Source organism: Triticum dicoccoides, chromosome 2A (assembly GCF_002162155.2).
Source record: "Triticum dicoccoides isolate Atlit2015 ecotype Zavitan chromosome 2A, WEW_v2.0, whole genome shotgun sequence".
Classification (NCBI taxonomy): domain Eukaryota; kingdom Viridiplantae; phylum Streptophyta; class Magnoliopsida; order Poales; family Poaceae; genus Triticum; species Triticum dicoccoides.
The window spans coordinates 174722703-174737825 of record NC_041382.1 but is presented as its reverse complement, the minus strand read 5'-3'; the positions used below and the strand labels follow the sequence as shown (position 1 = coordinate 174737825).

General features: G+C 48.4%; 3 protein-coding genes across 3 annotated transcripts in view; 1 reads left to right on the top strand and 2 right to left on the bottom strand.

The window, feature by feature from the left end:
- Positions 1-673, bottom strand: part of LOC119354062 (organic cation/carnitine transporter 7-like) — a 4263-nt gene extending 3590 nt beyond the window's left edge. Inside the window, exon 1 of the mRNA XM_037620762.1 lies at positions 210-673. Within this exon, the coding sequence (XP_037476659.1) occupies positions 210-496 (287 nt within the window). The 5' untranslated portion in view covers positions 497-673. The remainder of the gene's footprint in view (positions 1-209) is intronic.
- A 9141-nt stretch (positions 674-9814) lies between these two features.
- LOC119357765 (protein YABBY 7-like) lies at positions 9815-10946 on the top strand. Its single transcript, XM_037624605.1, has 5 exons — positions 9815-9901; positions 9985-10116; positions 10205-10467; positions 10557-10632; positions 10749-10946. Exons 1-5 carry the CDS (start codon positions 9815-9817, stop codon positions 10785-10787), a joined length of 597 nt encoding a protein of 198 aa, XP_037480502.1. The 3' UTR covers positions 10788-10946.
- Positions 10947-11049: 103 nt separating this feature from the next.
- Positions 11050-14364, bottom strand: LOC119354061 (pre-mRNA-splicing factor 18-like). Its single transcript, XM_037620761.1, has 2 exons — positions 13319-14364; positions 11050-11628 (listed from the first exon to the last, which is right to left on the bottom strand). The coding sequence occupies exons 1-2, from the start codon at positions 14204-14206 to the stop codon at positions 11221-11223; spliced, it is 1296 nt and encodes a 431-aa protein (XP_037476658.1). The 5' UTR covers positions 14207-14364; the 3' UTR covers positions 11050-11220.
- Positions 14365-15123: the final 759 nt, after the last annotated feature.

The following is a 15123-nucleotide window of genomic DNA, read 5'->3' as shown; positions in this document are numbered from 1 at the left end:
TGTTCACTGATTTCAATCTGTATATTTGAAATATCCAAAACACCATATATTTGTGAACAGAGGGGGTATGTAATTTAGCCACAACCCACGGGCATTTTATGGCCTTGAAAGATTTGCAAGATCCAGGTTTGCTGGCTTGGACCATTCAATTCGAATTTAGAAGAGGGCAGATACTACAATTACTTATCAAGAGCCAAAGCACGCCCGACCTTCTGCCATATGAGTCTGAGATGACGCCCCCGAGGCAACCCCCGATGATCATCCCGGCGAAGACGACGCTGGTGATGAGCCCCTCCTGCTGGCCCGAGATTCCCCACTCGTCCTTCACGGATGGGCCGACGAAGGACAGCATCATGATCTCCATGGCCTCCGCGGTCCAGCCCACGCCGGCGTAGGCCAGCACCAGCGCCTGGAACCTCCCGAAGCCCACCTGGGACAGCGCGTCGTCCGTCGTGTAGTAGCCGCACTCCCCGCCCCTAGCCTCGCCTCCCGCCATTCCCTTCCAAAGAAACCGGCAGGGCGGTGCGCGGCCGTAGACTGGCGGGAGATTTCGGCGCAAGCGCCGCCGCGCCGGTGGGGGAAGAGGCGCGACTCGCTGGGGGCAGGGGAGGTTGGGTACGGACTATGGAGCCGTAGGTGAAGGGCGCCCAGTGCTGTCAGCCCATCATTTGTGTCTGGCGATGGGAAGGGCGTTGACTCCGAACGGCTGCCAACAGAATGGCCACGGAAACGGACAAGTAAAAGCATTCAAACAATTCTGAATTCCCTTTGTGATAAACATTGATAAATATCTCACACGCGGCACAATTTTTGTGACAAACATTGATGAGTATCTCACATGCGACACAATTTCGTGATGAAATGATATTCATGGAGGTATTGAGCAAAAACAATAAAATTGATGCTCCAAAAATGCCGTTTTATCACGAATTTTTGCACACAGATAAACACATCCATCAATGTTTATCACAAAATAATTCAGAATTTTTTAAATTTTTTACATTTTTTGAATTTTACTATTCATCCGGGTTCACGTGAGTTTGGAATTAGAAGAGCGCTTTCTCATAGAAATATATAAAAATAGAATAACAGCAAAGCTGGAAAAATTCTCACATTAAGAGCATCTACAACCAGACCCCCGCTCCCATCCGCGTGGACAGCCCGGACACTGCTCGGATCTAGAAACGCCGCCTAATCGGACTCCTCGGAACCAGCTGATATGTCTCGGCTATCTGGCGCCTCTCACATTCAGTTCATATGTGGGGCGGATATGGGGCGACTCGGAAAGCCAGGGCACGTCTGCCACATTGGACCGATCCATCTCGACCCTACAAAATCCCATCACTATCCCCATCTCGAACAAGACCCTAGCCATGTATCTCACTCCATTCTACTTTCAGTCTACTCCGCTGTAACGCCCTCGATGCGGCTATATCTCCCATGTGTCGAAGCACGACTTAGAGGCATAACCGCATTGAAAGCAATGTCGTAAGTGAGGTAATTTTCACAACAACCCATGTAATACATGAGGGAAAGAGATACATAGTTGGCTTACAATCGCCACTTCACACAATACATGAATAAAGCATTACATCATCCAGATACACACAAGGTCCGACTACGGAACCAAAATAAAAGAAGACTACCCCAAATGCTACACAGATCCCCGATCGTCCCAACTGGGCTCCACTACTGATCGACTGAAATGAAACAACACAAAGGACAAGATCTTCATCGAGCTCCTCCTGAGCTCAGCTGCGTCACCTGCACGATATCATCGGCACCTGCAAACTAGTTTTGGAAGTATCTGTGAGTCACGGGGACTCAGCAATCTCACACCCTCGCGATCAAGAATATTTAAGCTTATAGGTAGGGTAAAAGGTATGAGATGGAGCTGCAGCAAGCGACTAGCATATATGGTGGCTAACATACGCAAATGAGAGCGAGAAGAGAGGGCAAAACACGTTCAAGAAATCTATGATCAAGAAGTGATCCTAGAACAACCTACGTCAAACATAACTCCAACACCGTGTTCACTTCCTGGACTCCGCTGAGAAGAGATCATCATGGTTACACACGCGATTGATGCATTTTAATTAAGATCAACTTCAGGTTTTCTACGACCGGACATTAACAAATTCCCATCTGCCCATAACCACGGGCACGGCTTTCGAAAGTTCAAATCCCTGCAGGGGTGTCCCAACTTAGCCTATCACAAGCTCTCACGATCAATGAAGGATATTCCTTCTCCCAAGACAATCCGATCAGACTCGGCATCCCGGTTACAAGACATCCTCGACAATGGTAAAACAAGTCCAGCAAGACCACCCAGATGTGCCAACAAATCCCGATAGGAGCTGCACATATCTCGTTCTCAAGGCACACCGGATGAGCAAGACGTCGGATGGGCCAGCTCAGAGTTGCCCCTGGTAGCTCCGGACATCGCTCAGTTTGGGCCAACACTTAGACAAACACTGGCCCGGGGGGGTTAAAATAAAGATGACCCTTGGGCTAGCCTAACCCAAGGGAAAAAGAGGCTAGGTGGCGAATGGTAAAACCAAGGTTGGGCCTTGCTGGAGGAGTTTTATTCAAGGCGAACTGTCAAGGGGTTCCCATTATAACCCAACCGTGTAAGGAACACAAAATCCGGGAACATAACACCGATATGACGGAAACTAGGGCGGCAAGAGTGGAACAAAACACCAGGCATAAGGCCGAGCCTTCCACCCTTTACCAAGTACATAGATGCATTAATTAAATAAGAGATAGTGTGATATCCCAACAAAATATCCATGTTCCAACAAGGAACAAACTCCAATCTTCACCTGCAACTAACAACGCTATAAGAGGGGCTGAGCAAAGCGGTAACATAGCCAAACAACGGTTTGCTAGGACAAGGTGAGTTAGAGGCTTGGCTTAGCAATATGAGAGGCATGATAAGCAAGTGGTAGGTATCGCAGCATAGGCATAGCAAAAGAGCGAGCAACTAGCAAGCAAAGATAGAAGTGATTTTGAGGGTATGGTCATCTTGCCTGAAATTCCGCAAGGAAGAAGAACGAGTCCATGAAGAAGACAAACGAACGTAGTCGAACGGTTCCTCACAAACGCGACGTTATCGGAACCAACCCGAAGAAGCAACACCAGAAAGAAGCACACAACATAGTAAACAACCAACACATGAACATGGCATGATATGCGGGATGCGGTATGCGATGCATATGCATGATTTGGAAAGGAACGATTGAACCTGGCCTCAACTTGGAAATCCAAGAGTGCCACTGGAAAGGGGAGTTGATTTCGGTTGAAATCGATATAAAGATCACTGGAATCGGATGCATGGTTTGGAAATGGCAAGCAAAACAAATATGGCACCGGTCTGCGATAAACAGCAAGTAGCCTTCTAAATGCATCAAGACCAACAAGCTACAGCACTCTAACATAGCAACAAAATACATGGCAGGGATCCACTCATGATGCTTGACAAAAGATGAACACTGAGCTATGGCTAATTCACTCAATAGCAAGCTCAAACAGGCATGGCAAAAATGCAAAAGATAACAGGTTTCAGACTTAGTGAAATTAACAGCAAGTCAGAAATTTATCATCAGGAAGCAATCTTTAGAGCATGAAAACTACATGCTACAGGAACATATCATGGCAAGGCAAGGCATGACATGAAGCTACTCAAAGCATATAACAAAAGTCCCTTAGTGACCATGAGCCAAAAAGGATCAGAGAATACAATTGCAAGCATGTGAACATAGCAAAAACATAAACAGATTCAGGCTTAGTGAAAAACTGGAGCATGGCAAAACAGATAACAAGTAGGCATGTTTACGAGCTCGATGCACTCACTACGAGGCATTGCATGATAAACTAAGCATACACCCAGCAAATTGACATGGCATAGAAGCTATACATGGCAAGAACAACAACAAAGCATGCATGGATCAACAACTAAAAGCTCGGCAAAATCGCTAAACACGTTAACAATCTGCAAGGAACATTTTATAGCAAAAGTAGAGCTCGGTTGACTCAAGCTAGGTTACTCCATAATTGCAAACAAAGACATGGATGGATAGAGCACCACAATATCTACAAAACATCCTTACTGATCATCCTCAAAAGAGGCACGGATCACTAGGAAACAACATGAACATATAGCATAAAAAACAATAACAGGACAAGGACTTGGTGAAATTCCAAGTCCCTGAAATCAGCATCATTGAGTAAGCTACTTTGCATGCTTGTGCTAGTCACCACAAAGATCACAAAAATACATGGAATACACCCCTGTAAAGATGGCATGGCATATTTCAAAACACATGTAGAGCTCAGGATCATAGCATGCACACATTAATCATGGCAAAAATGACAAAAGTGCATTTGCTGAAACAGATCTGACATAATCATCACATGGCCCTCTTACAACGACATTTCGGGCACCAAGATGAGCTCAAATGAAAATGATGCAATGAGATGAAATGATGTACTCGTCGAGTCGAACATTTTGATATACTACGCGCACGAATCGGAGCCACGGATGCAGAGTTATGATATGATGAAGTTAGCTAAAAGTTACTGGGGCTTGGTGGAAAAATTACCCTTCGGGTCTAGGGTTGACTTTGGCACGGAAGTCGAGGCAGGACTGGATCTCGTCGGAGAGCTTGCCGGAGAGCGGGGAGACGACCGAAGAAGAGGGATCCGGCGAGGGGGCGCCTGGATCCGGCAAGGAGGAAGACGGGGAGGCCGGATCCGGCGAGTGACGGCGAGGTTCGCGGTGGCGGGAGCATTTGGCGGCGGAGATCGGCTCGAGGCGGCGGCGTGCACGCGAAAGCCGAGGCTGGCGGGAGGCGGCGGCGCAGTCGAGGCGAGGCGGCGGCCGGCGGCGAGCGAGCGGGGCGGCGCCGGCGAGCACAGGCGGCGGGGCGCGCGGACGGGCGGCGGGCGCGGCGCTGGGCCCGTGGGGCCGGACGCGGGCCTGGCGGGCCGCGGGGCGGATGGGGGCTGAGGTGGCGGCGCACTATTGGAGGAGGGAGGCGGCGGAGGCGACGTGGCGCCTCATGATTGGTCGGGGCGACGTGGCCGGAGGCGGTGGACGCGTCCGGCGGCGGAGTGGACATGTCGGGTGGCGCGCGGAGGAGGAGGTTAGGGTTTCATCTGCGCGAAAAATTCGGGAGGCACACATATTTATAGGTAGAGGGAACTAGGAGAGTCCAAATGAGGTGCGGTTTTCGGCCACGCGATCGTGATCGAATGACCGAGATGATGGAGGGGGTTAAGGTGGGTTTTGGGCCACTTTGGAGGGGTGTTAGGCTGCAACACACACGAGGCCTTTTCGGTCCCTCGGTTAACCGTTGGAGTATCAAACGAAGTCCAAATAGCACGAAACTTGACAGGCGGTCTACCAGTAGTAAATCAAGGCCGCAAGACAACTCTCGGTCCAATCCGAAAACGTTTAACATCCGTACATGAAAAGAGGTAGAAAGGGACACCGGGTGACATAGGAGCGCCGGATTGCAAAACGGACAACGGGGAAAATGCTCGGATGCATGAGACGAACACGTATGCAAATGAAATGCACATGATGACATGATATGGAAAGCATGACACGCAAGCAATGACAAGGCAACAACAGCGAATAACTGGAAGACACCTGGCACATCGGTCACGGGGCGTTACATTCGCCCCTCCTCATTCTCTCCAATCATCTCATGCGTGGCTAACAACGGGTCTAAGACCAGTCGGTCCGGATTCATCAGCTAGGAGTTCGTCGCCTGCTCGGACGAGGAGGAGAAAACCCTCCAAGTCGCGGCACGCCGCTCCCTGGAGGATACCGGAGCGCCGTGGATCCGCCAGTCAAGCGCCTTCACCACCACTCCGGTTGGGATCTAGCGGTGGCGGTGCTTCCAGCGAAAGCTCACGCTGTATGTCCACTTTGTCACGGCAGCTGACGAGTGCGGCTAGGCGGGTCCCCGATAGAAGGTTCCAGCACCCGGGCTCAACGTATCCCCGACATTGGGTCCTTGTCCCAGCAACGTCGGCCTCGGATTCTAAGGCCAATGGCAGCAATGCTTAAGGCCCCAGATGCCCCAGATGTGAAAGGTGCAAAGATGTGTTTGTGGTCGAGGCACAATGTGCCCGTGACATGGAGAGGGTGCATCATGCCGCAAAGCCTCACATGACGCGGAAAAGAAGGCCGAGGCCCGAGGAGGATTCCCATGCCTGATCCTAGCGAAGCGGCAAGTTGGGTTTGCCCATGGCCTCGCAACCTCCCCCGAAAAGGGGATGAGATGCCTAGTGCCACTTCTAACACATCCAGCTCCGGCCTCAAGCATATCAGGATCGACTCCTATTGCGTCTTCAATCTCTACTTCCATGATAACGAGGGCAAGGGAAGCCATAGGTGACGAACTTCCCCTATCTATATAGTCTTTAATCATGAAGAAACAATAGAACATGCCATCATTTTGGTAGTCTCGTGGTATGTATGAACTCCTCTGTGCAATGTCCGGACTATGTTTTTTTCGAAAAGGGGGTATCCCCGAGCTCTGCATCAGAACGATGCATACAACCATATTATTGATAAGCAAAGGGTTCAACAAAAGTCTTCATGTCTCAAGAAAGAAAAGACGCTCATAGAAAGCATAGGCAAAATAACAGGATAGCTACAACCGGCAGGCAAAAAGATAAGATAGGAAACTAAACATCTATCATATTACATGACCGCCATCGAAGCCGGTTGAAGATATCTCGTGCTACCGTCTCCCATCGGTTAGGTCCAGTAACCAAATATCATGTGCTACCGTCTCTATCCTTTTCATAAGAAGCCTTGAGAGTTTCATGAAAAGGTAACCTAATATGTTATTGTTGCTTCTCTTCGAAATTCAGATTGCCCCGGAAGATCTGAGTAAAGCTCTCAACTAGAGAGCTTGCTCTGTTTATAGTCTCTATTTCAGTCTGTCTCAACCCCGAAAATCCGAGCTCTCCCAGACCCCAGATCTCTAAGTTGAACACGAGAACAATGAACTGCTCTTTGCATGGTTTGGAATTGAAACCGGTTGCGGAATTCCAGTACTCCAAACTAAATCCGAAGTGTACAGGTACATCGTAGAGTGAAGGTAACCGTTGGATTTTGGGGACTTATATAAGCCGCCTCTTCTTCCCAACAACACATGGCCATTTGTATATGAGCTCTAACCACTATTGTTGACTTTCAGAGCTCGAGTACTCCTCCCAAACTACCCAAGTTTTAATCTTTATGTGGGGAAAGAAAGAGGAGACCTGCTTCATCGAGTTTGTTAATCTTGGAGTTGTGGGGACTCATAGATGATTGGAGTCGCTCAGAGGCTTCGTGATGTGCAAAATCTGTGGAAAAGTTTGTGGAGGTTAGATGCCACCTCAAGACCTACCTCTTAGTAGTTGATCCAAGCTTTGGTTGGCGGGGCTCAAGGAGACGAAGGCGAGACACTCGGTGTCGTTGGGGAACTTAGTGCCCACACCACTCCGACAAAGATTAAAGTCCCCTCAAGGACTTACTTTAGGATACATCACCATGCATCTGGATATTTTGTTCCCAAGCTTTATTACTTGCTTGGTGTGTTACTAGCTTGCTTACCATGTTTTATCTTGTTACGAGTGTTGTGCTTCATGTCATATTGGTTGATTCAGTTAGTTGCATCTTAGAGAACTTAGAATTCTACGATCCTTAAACCAACTAGGAAAGTTAAAAATGTAGTCGCCTATTCACTCTCCTCTAGTCGACATCTTTCATCTGTCACTTACTTATTATTGTTCTTTACTTTATGTGGTACAATGAACGGTGTGAGTTGGTAGATTGTTTGCGAGGTGATGACGGGTTTGACAAGTGTAGTATGCCCCGCCGTCGTGAAATTCTTTTTGATGTAGGTAACTAGCTTAGACGCTATTCTGTCATCTAGAGGCTGAAAGTCGACCCTTTTGAGATGCCACACCGAGAGTGGAAGGCAAGGTATTTCATAGGAAAGGAGGTGCACATGGCCGGCAAATTTTGGAAATGTCATCCAAGTTGAAGTGGTCGCAACAGGCAAGGAAACTGAGCTCATATGGAAGTTGATAGGCAATCCTGTCACCTCCCTGAAGCAATGCAAGATATTAGTAAGGTTGATCCCGAAACCGCCACATTGTCTGTGTAAATTGAGGTACTAACAATAATGTTGTGGCCCCTGATATTGTGAAGAAGTCCGTGTCGTGTTGCAAAGTCAATGATGTGCTGCAACAACTTTGTGGTGATGACAGATAAAAGCAGCGAGAGGGGTCGGGGTCACCTTGCCAAAGGCCACGACCATGGTTTATGGGAGGGTCGAGTACTTAAGCGAAAATATTTCACTTCTGCAACGAGAACATGAAGAGAAATCAACCAAATTGAGATTTCTCGATTACATAGCGAAAACCTAATTCAGACTACGTAACCAAGAAACAAGCCCAGTGGTTTCTCGGTTTCATCTTCAGCGCAAGGGCGCTTGATTAGATTCGATTTGAAAATTTTAAAATGCGAGAGTAAGATGTCAGAAATCTTGGTATCCAAAGAAAGGTCGCTAATAAGTTACGTAGTCTCGGAATCCGTGACTAAAATCTTGGCCCAGAATGGAGGGATCCTCGCAGTTGATGATGCAGAAGCTGTTCAGTATATTTATTTTAGTCTCTCGCTCTCCTTCTGCGACAAATGTCACTGTATTCATTCAAGCAGTAGCAGGCGATGCCATTTTGCCAGACTTGAAAGAGCAAAATGTGCAGATATGGTGTCCCCGTCTTAAAGCTTATCCGCACGGAGCAGGGAGCACTCACTTTCACATGCTTGTGCAGGTTCGGACCGATCGATGGCGCTGCCTCCCAAAAAGAATTACTAGAAACTTTCCTGTAGCATCTCTTTAGAAGCAATGGCTTTGCGCTGCATTTGTGGCATCTCCTTCGGCATTGTATGACAGTATGAGAACTGGCGCACTTGGCAGACTGGCTGCAACACTGCCAACATACCTGCCCAGGCAATTGTCGTAATTTTTTCTTCCTGTTTACTGCAGATGATCAACTGTTTTTCGTGAAGTTCTTGTAAAAGAAAGAGAGACTTAATCCGATTCTTTCTTGGTCGACCAAGCTAGCACTGGATCGATAACCAAGATGTGGAATTATGTACTTGGAAGTACCTTCTGTTACAGAATGGCAACGCCAACGTTGTCAGGCGTTCATCAGCGTGCGCATTGGGGCTAGTAAACGAGCCATTCTGCCTTCTGCCATGCCACGGACAAGCAGGGGGTCCCCGGCGCAATAGACCGTCCCCGAAACGGAGGAATCTCCGCGGCAACGAGACGCTGAGACCACGTAGCCGAGGAGCCCCCTGCCGGGCAACCCGATTGTCACCGAGTGTATGTATGCGAGGCATGCCATCTCTGCCATGATCGTTACTGCGCCATCACCCTGCATGGGCTTGGGATCGCAGAACTGCCGACATGGGCCACCCGCCTTCTCGGAGCTCGTTTCCATTGTGTTGGCCTGATAAGATTGTTCGAGACCCTCCCGTACGTACGCCCCTCGGCCCTCACCCACGAGGTTGCCGTTTCGAGGATCCTGCTGCTGTGCATGGTTTCATGGCGATCGGGAGCCATTTTCACTGTGCTGATTGCAACGCCAACACTGCCGCGCACATGCATGCCCCCCTACTCCAAGAGGAGATAAATGTTGGATTAGCCAACAGGTTGCTCGTCGCTCCAGTGTTGCTGTCCCTTCCACGGCGCACCGCCCGCAGAACGCACGGCTCGTCGCCGTCGCCGCCGCCGCCATGTCGTCGTCGGCGTCTCGGCCAGCTCTCGGCCTCGACGAGCGGCTCGGCTACGTGCAGTGCAGGTTCTGCGCCACCATCTTGCTGGTACGTACCATTTGGCTCTCTCTCGTCGCGTCACAGTGTGTGCGCAGAAGCTCACTTAGACTCGCTGCCATGCGTACGTGCAGGTGAGCGTGCCGTGCAGCGGCCTTCTCAAGATGGTGGCCGTGCAGTGCGGCTGCTGCGCCGGCGTCCTCTCCGTCAGCGTGGCTTCTCCCCCTCCGCCGCCGCCGCCGCCGTCCGTCGAGCTGCCTCTTCAGGTCAGCCTTTGCTTCCGAAGTAGCTTTGCATGGGCATCATACAGGGGTAGGACATTGTCCGCATGCTTCTTTTCAGCTTCGACTGTAGTCTGTATACCAAACTGACGGGTGGAACAGGAGCTGGGCATTGATCCGCCGCCGAGAGAATGGTCGGACGACAGCAGCGCCGGCAACGACAACGACGACGACGGGGAGGGAGAGGTCGTGGAGAAGAGTGCCACTGCCGTCAACAAACGTAGACAAACTTACCCGTCTTTTCTTGTGCACCGGCAGACAGATCATGAGCTATGCTTCTTTTGCAGCGCCGGTGAGGAAGCAGCGGACGCCGTCGGCATACAACTGTTTCATCAAGTAAGAAATAAGCATGCAGCCATAACATTTGACAAGCATTTCATGTGAGAGGCCATTGGAAGCTTTTAACATATTCACCATGTTCTCAGGGAAGAGATAAAGAGGATTAAAGCCATGGAGCCTGACATCACCCACAAAGAAGCATTCAGCACGGCTGCTAAAAACGTAGGTATTCATGTCTCCACTAAAGAAACACCTTGCGATCATTGATGTCCATTTGCATTTTCATCCAAAGCTTCGTTCATGTGATCTGGAAATTATAATTGGTTGTTGTGATGCAGTGGGCTCACTTACCCAGAATTCAGCACAAGGGAGACTGATGAAACTGCTGCCGGCTTCACGTGCAAACTGCAAAAGGAGGGGGGAGCAAAATTAGTTTCCATGCAAGTGAGACAGTGAATCCTCTTTCAAGCAGAGTGATTTGCCTCTGTTAATAGCCAAGTCTGCTCTATTCTGCGAGAACATAACTATGAGTTAACCCACCTGATTAAAAGTATGGTTTGTCAACACCTTCGTTGAACGGCACAGGATGTTTTATGCAATTATAAGCTGATTTCGTGAATCCTCAGACAGTGAATTCTATTGGTACAGATAATCATAGCTTCTTTAGCAATTTTGACTAACATACATGATTCCTCTGTCGTTCCACGTCAGTACAAAAATGGAAGCATAACAGGAAATGTCGCATTTAGTTTAGATTACACAAAGACCCCAAACTTCTAGTATTTGTGATCCGAGCTTGTGGGTGAAGCATCACTCTTTTGATGCTGGCATCAGCCGGAGCCTGTCCTCAGAAGGACCTTTCGTCGGATTCTTCTCCTCCGATAGAAGGGCCTGCAGGTCACTCCCATTTGCCAAGCTGTTGAACTCCACTGATTTGGAGGGCAGAGCAGGATAACGACGCTGGCAAAGGGTCATGAGCCTCTTGATCGACTGAAGGTACTTGCGAGTGGTCTCGTCGTTCATGATATGAGCCACACTGTTCGTGTAAATCTTCTCTCGGGCAGAACGCTCGTGGATACCAACCATAGTGACTCCAATAGGCCATGGCGCGTTGCCAATGGCCAGCTTGATGTATTGGTCCATTGCTTGCAAATAATCACGCTTCATGCAGCAGTCCACAATAAAGAGCAATGCTTTACGGATGTCATCGGGAAGAACCTAAACACAGAAGCAATAATTGGCGTCAGAAATGCCAAGCAGTTTCAGTCAGGAGAGGGTCAACATAACGTAGGCATGGAAGGTACAACATAAAGTTCATAAACACTCTTCACAATTCAGATGTGAGCATCACAATTCAGCACGAGCAGGTTCTTTAATGAGAAAGTGAATCCATGTATAAGAAAAGAGTTTAAGAGGAAGCTGAATCCATAAAAAGGACCATCAAAAGTCGCTTCCTCAAAAAGGTCCTTAACTGCTAGCAGAATATGCGCAAAGTTCAACTGAGCCCTTCTTTTTTTAGATTCAGAACTATATCGGGGCCAGGTGGCTAGCTACATCACAATGAATCAGAAACCACACTGTATGCCAGAACATGCACAACACAGATGAAGAATGAGAACAAAGAAGCAAAAATTTAAAGGGGTTTGAAAAAAAAAAGGTTAACCGTTGGCTTTTGAGTCGGGCCTTGAAATTTCGTTTGATAATAAACAATTAAGCCCCAGGCTGCGTCTTCACCAAAATTGTTTTCATCATTTTACAAGAGCACCCTCCCTATAATAGGGATGAATTGATTATGTGTGTGTTTCCTGATACAGCCGTACAGCTACTCTTTACACGCATAAGAGCTATATTAAACTTGAAACTAACACCAACAAAAGAATACCAAGCATACAGTCATGACTTGTTACACTACTCAGAGTACATGGTTTTTAATTTGCATATCCAGCATACAATGAATCAACTAGTTAATAAGAAGTATACTGTAAAAATGAGAGGATTTTCATAGCTAGATATATTATGATTTATAGTGCAGAAGTAACAACAAAACAGTGTGATCCTTGGCAGAGTGAAACAGATATAAAGGAGCAGATGCAAAAATGTTGTGCAAAACTGCAAAATCAATGCAAGTTTAGCATCACACTAACTAGGAAGTAGCATGTCTACCATGTGTCATGGATATATAAGAGATATTTCATAGTGAAGTTATATCATTACAGCTTTATAAGCTGGCCTAAGGTACAGAATATATAGTGATCCTCTGGCACTACCAGCATTGAGAAGTTCATAAGCTTCATTGAATCTCTAGCAAATGTGATTCACATAATCACAAGATCTTAGTGAGATAGACTGAAGTCATATGGTCATAAGAAACTATGTAAATACAGCCAGGTTACTATGGTCATAAGAAACATTAGATGACCATTTATAACTATCTGCTATCATTACATTCAACTGATGACCAGATGTAGGCCCCTTTTCCTTAATAAATTTATTTATGTGATGATGTTGCTCCGGTTACCCCTATTTTAGTCTCGGTATACATGCATAATTTATATGTAAAATATGCATGACAATGACCATCTCTTTGATCAGTTTTCCATTCCAAAATACTCTAAGACTTCTTCAGGCTGCAATGCAAGAACCAAGAAGGATTTGAGCAGAAGGTTGAAATTGTATTAGATGTCAAGTTTTGTCATCTCCTATTTCTAATACAACTCTTAAGTTCTACACAATAGCACTCGTCACTTTACCCGTGATTCTGAATTTTGCAGGTACATCATGTCATCGCAAGCATAATTTCAAATCCCAATTCACCCCACTCTTGCACAATTACTTTAATTCGTAACTGAATGAAAATAACATCACACAATTTAAGAAACCAGCTGACAGAACACCAAAATATGCTCACCTTCTTCCTGCAGAACTCAAACAGGGGACTGAGATACCGCGCACACTGCTTGAACGTTGCAAACATTGACTTTCCCTTTGCCGAACGCTTCTCCAGCTCTGTCATATCATCCAGCTCCTGGTTCCACTCATTGAGCAACCTCTTGAAGAAGACTAAGATCTTGTCTTCGTCACAAAGCTCCTCAAACTTGGTCTTCATTCGCTTTGAGTCCTTGTCTGCATCAGCATCATCCCCACTCCTCCGGGCATCCCCGTCCCCTTCATCCACATCGTCTCCCAGGGCGCCGCCCTCACCTCCATCACCAGCACCTACACGCTTGCCTTTGCCCTTGCCATAGGCGTCTCGACCAGCCTTCTGCCGCATGCGGAGCTCAATCATGTCACGGAGGAAATCGTTGGTCTGCCCCTCTGTCATCTCAAGGTCGTCAATGTCGTCAATCGCTCCGGACTTGAGCACGAGCTTGAGGCGATCAAGGCGGTCGGCGTCGTCCTCCCCAAATAACGTGACCGGCTCGCGGAGCACCCGGAGGCGCCGCATGACCTCGTTCCGCGGGAGGACGAGCTCATCAATGCGGCGCTCCTCGGAGTGGAGCGTATCCTCCGGCGGGGCCTTCTTCCCCGCGAGGGCGGGTGGAACAGAGGCCGCGGCGGCGGAGGAGCTAGGGTTAGGGTTCCCGCCCCCGGCCTGGGCGGGGTCGGCGTTGGAGTTGGTAGGGTCGGAGGCGGCGGAGGAGTTGGGGGTGGGCACAGAAGGAACCTTGGCGGGGATCTGGCGGCGCTTCTGGAGCTGCTTGTCCTCCAGCTCCGACCGCCGGACAAAGTTCTTACCGCCGAAGTCGGCCGTCGCCGCCTTCCGCTTCTTCTCCAGCTCCTTCCTCAGGAGATCCATCTCGACGGCGATGCAGCGCAAGGCTCCTCGCCGCTTCCCGGAGACGGAGATGGAGATAGAGGGGGGCAGGCGGCGCCGGTGTGGCTTTCTGACACGGCGGCTACGACTCCTCTCAGCCTCCGGTACGCACCGGAGATATTCTGTTTTTTTTTTTTAGAAATCGGAGAGATTCTGTCGAGTTTTTGGTCCTTTGAACAACAAAGGTGGCCAAATGGGCCCATCCTGGCGTGCTGACCCGATAGCCCGCGTGCCCGACGGCGTGGTGAGTCTAGCTTGGCACGTCGATAATTCGGTCGTACCGGCATGTGGCCCGCTTAAGGCCGTGTTGGGCTGCGAAGCTGGGTACGAGTGCTGGCACGGCACGACCCGTTTCGTTTCTTTTTAATATTTATACAACCCAATAGACTGAATATATTAAAAAAACTTAATAAGCTGAATTCTACGCGGGCCACCGGGCTAAACGTACCTCCATGCTGGCCCTTTTACTAAGTGGCCGTGCCTGGGCTAGGCACATGTGTCGGCCCATATAGTTGGTGTGCCTGGGAGGGTCGTGTCGTTCCTGACCCATTTAGCCCAGGTTGGGCCAGGTCAGCCCACCTGAACAGGTCTGCTTTAAAAAAAATCATAATTCGTGCACATGCAACATATGTGTAGTCTTTTTTTTGCGAGGAACCATAGGGTATTTTATTCCAGAGTGATAGAGTTACAATCTTCAGCAACTAGCTTGCTAATACATGGGGGAGGTTGACCCAACCAAAAGGCTGTGCTATCCTCACATCTATCAAAATTAGCTAAACAATGTGCAACCCTATTCTGATCATAAAGAATTTTAACAGGAATAACTACCCTATCATTCAAGAACCTTTTGATCTCCGCCACCAAGTGTCCATATGCCGACCTATCCAATGAATCATCCC

Bases quoted from the DNA above. Each gene is read 5' to 3' on its own strand.
- LOC119357765 (XM_037624605.1), top strand. From the start codon at position 9,815: ATGTCGTCGTCGGCGTCTCGGCCAGCTCTCGGCCTCGACGAGCGGCTC. The intron at 9,902-9,984 runs GTACGTACCATT...GCGTACGTGCAG, and splicing joins TCTGCGCCACCATCTTGCTG to GTGAGCGTGCCGTGCAGCGG. The intron at 10,468-10,556 runs GTAAGAAATAAG...CCATGTTCTCAG, and splicing joins GCATACAACTGTTTCATCAA to GGAAGAGATAAAGAGGATTA.
- LOC119354061 (XM_037620761.1), bottom strand. From the start codon at position 14,206: ATGGATCTCCTGAGGAAGGAGCTGGAGAAGAAGCGGAAGGCGGCGACG. The intron at 11,629-13,318 runs GTGAGCATATTT...TTCTGTGTTTAG, and splicing joins TTGAGTTCTGCAGGAAGAAG to GTTCTTCCCGATGACATCCG.